The 1,661-nt window shown below is 46.1% G+C and overlaps 1 protein-coding gene across 1 annotated transcript; it reads left to right on the top strand.

Annotated features, from left to right (window-relative positions):
* Nucleotides 1–520: 520 nt before the first annotated feature.
* Nucleotides 521–1,309, top strand: LOC120021987 (gap junction beta-3 protein-like). Its single transcript, XM_038965791.1, has one exon. The coding sequence runs from the start codon at nucleotides 521–523 to the stop codon at nucleotides 1,307–1,309; it is 789 nt and encodes a 262-aa protein (XP_038821719.1).
* The last annotated feature ends 352 nt before the right edge of the window (nucleotides 1,310–1,661 follow it).

Genomic DNA, 1,661 nt, shown 5'->3' with positions numbered 1-1,661 from the left:
AGCAGCCGTTTCTTTAAAAAACAAAGACCTTCCTTTAAGAAAACAGCTTCAGAAGATGGAGAGAGAGAGTCACAGGGGGATTTGGATGAAAAGCTTGATCAGAGTCTAAATAAAAGGCTGTGAACAGATCTTTTTAAAAGAAAAAAAACTTTAGCACCCTGAAGAAATGTATTTCTATGTGACATTGAAGAGTTGTATTATATGTTGTTTAGCCGGTATACTTTTCATACTGTTTAAAACTTTATTTACAAAGCTTTTCTACCTATCAATCTGTAGCTATCCAGTAGGGCAGGCAATGGCGATGCCAATGTTAGGTTAGGATCTTCATTTTAAGTAGTTCCCTTTCCCTGAAATGGCGGATGGACTGGCTCAAACCATACCATGGTTGTTTCACACACTTATTAATTCATCACCTTCTCTTCATCCTCCAGCTTTCCATTAAAGTCCAAAGACAGAAGCTCATCCACGCATCCAGGTGACTGTTCAACGGTGAAAGAAGGCATCCCACTCCAATCTCACCATGGACTGGAAGATGTTAGAGGCCCTGCTTAGCGGGGTCAATAAATATTCCACTGTGTTCGGACGCATCTGGCTCTCCGTGGTCTTCGTGTTCCGAGTCATGGTCTTCGTCGTGGCCGCAGAACGTGTCTGGATTGATGATCAGAAAGACTTTGACTGCAACACCCGCCAACCCGGCTGCGCCAACGCCTGTTACGACCACTTCTTCCCTATCTCCCACACCAGGATCTGGGCAATCCAGCTCATCTTCATCACCTGCCCCTCTTTCATGGTCGTGATGCACGTGGCGTACCGCGAGGAACGCGAGCGCAAGTACCGCATCACACACGGTGAGAACGCCCGTCTCTACGACAACACAGGACAGAAGCACGGAGGACTCTGGTGGACATATCTCCTCAACCTCTTCTTCAAGACGGCCATCGAGGTGGCGTTCCTCTACCTCCTGCATCTCATCTACAACAACTTTGACCTGCCGCGCCGCGTCGTGTGCGACCTCTGGCCTTGTCCTAACCAGGTGGATTGCTACATCGGCCGGCCCACAGAGAAGAGGGTGTTTACCTACTTCATGGTAGGAGCGTCGGCTGTGTGTATAGTGCTCAACGTGTGTGAGATCTTTTACCTGATAGCCATCCGGGTGCTGAGGCTCAGCCACCGGGGAAGCCTCCATGCCTCCCCCAAGAAGAGGTGCTCTGAGCCGGACTGGAATGGGTGTCAGACACCGGCGGCAGACTACCAGAAGGGCAACGAGGCCGACTTCAACATAGAGGAGAAGAGTACATCTATCTTTTAAGTCAGACATTAAACTTTTTTTACAATCAAAGTTTTATTTGACTGAAATCTTTATTGACTAAATGTTGTGAACTGAATTCGACTGTATGATCAATGTATTTTTAGACAAATTAATTGTAATTTAAATGTAATTGTTTTATCAGAATATTTTTTTATGAAGCCAGTGGGTGGGCAGCCCTTGGTCTGTACACTTCCCTGCCAGGGTGTAAGAAGATAACAGAAACAAGTTGCTATGTCAGATCTGCCTAAGAGAAACCGTCCCCCTGAGCCCCAGTTTTAAAAAAACATTTAATCCAGATCAAAATTATTCTGTGTTGTGTTAAATTCTGCTCCCACTTAAGATGGTGGTCCCT

This window comes from Salvelinus namaycush, chromosome 27 (assembly GCF_016432855.1).
Source record: "Salvelinus namaycush isolate Seneca chromosome 27, SaNama_1.0, whole genome shotgun sequence".
NCBI lineage: Eukaryota > Metazoa > Chordata > Actinopteri > Salmoniformes > Salmonidae > Salvelinus > Salvelinus namaycush.
This window is presented reverse-complemented; position numbering and strand designations above follow the sequence as displayed.

Coding starts and splice junctions, on each gene's coding strand:
- LOC120021987 (XM_038965791.1), top strand. CDS start 521: ATGGACTGGAAGATGTTAGAGGCCCTGCTTAGCGGGGTCAATAAATAT.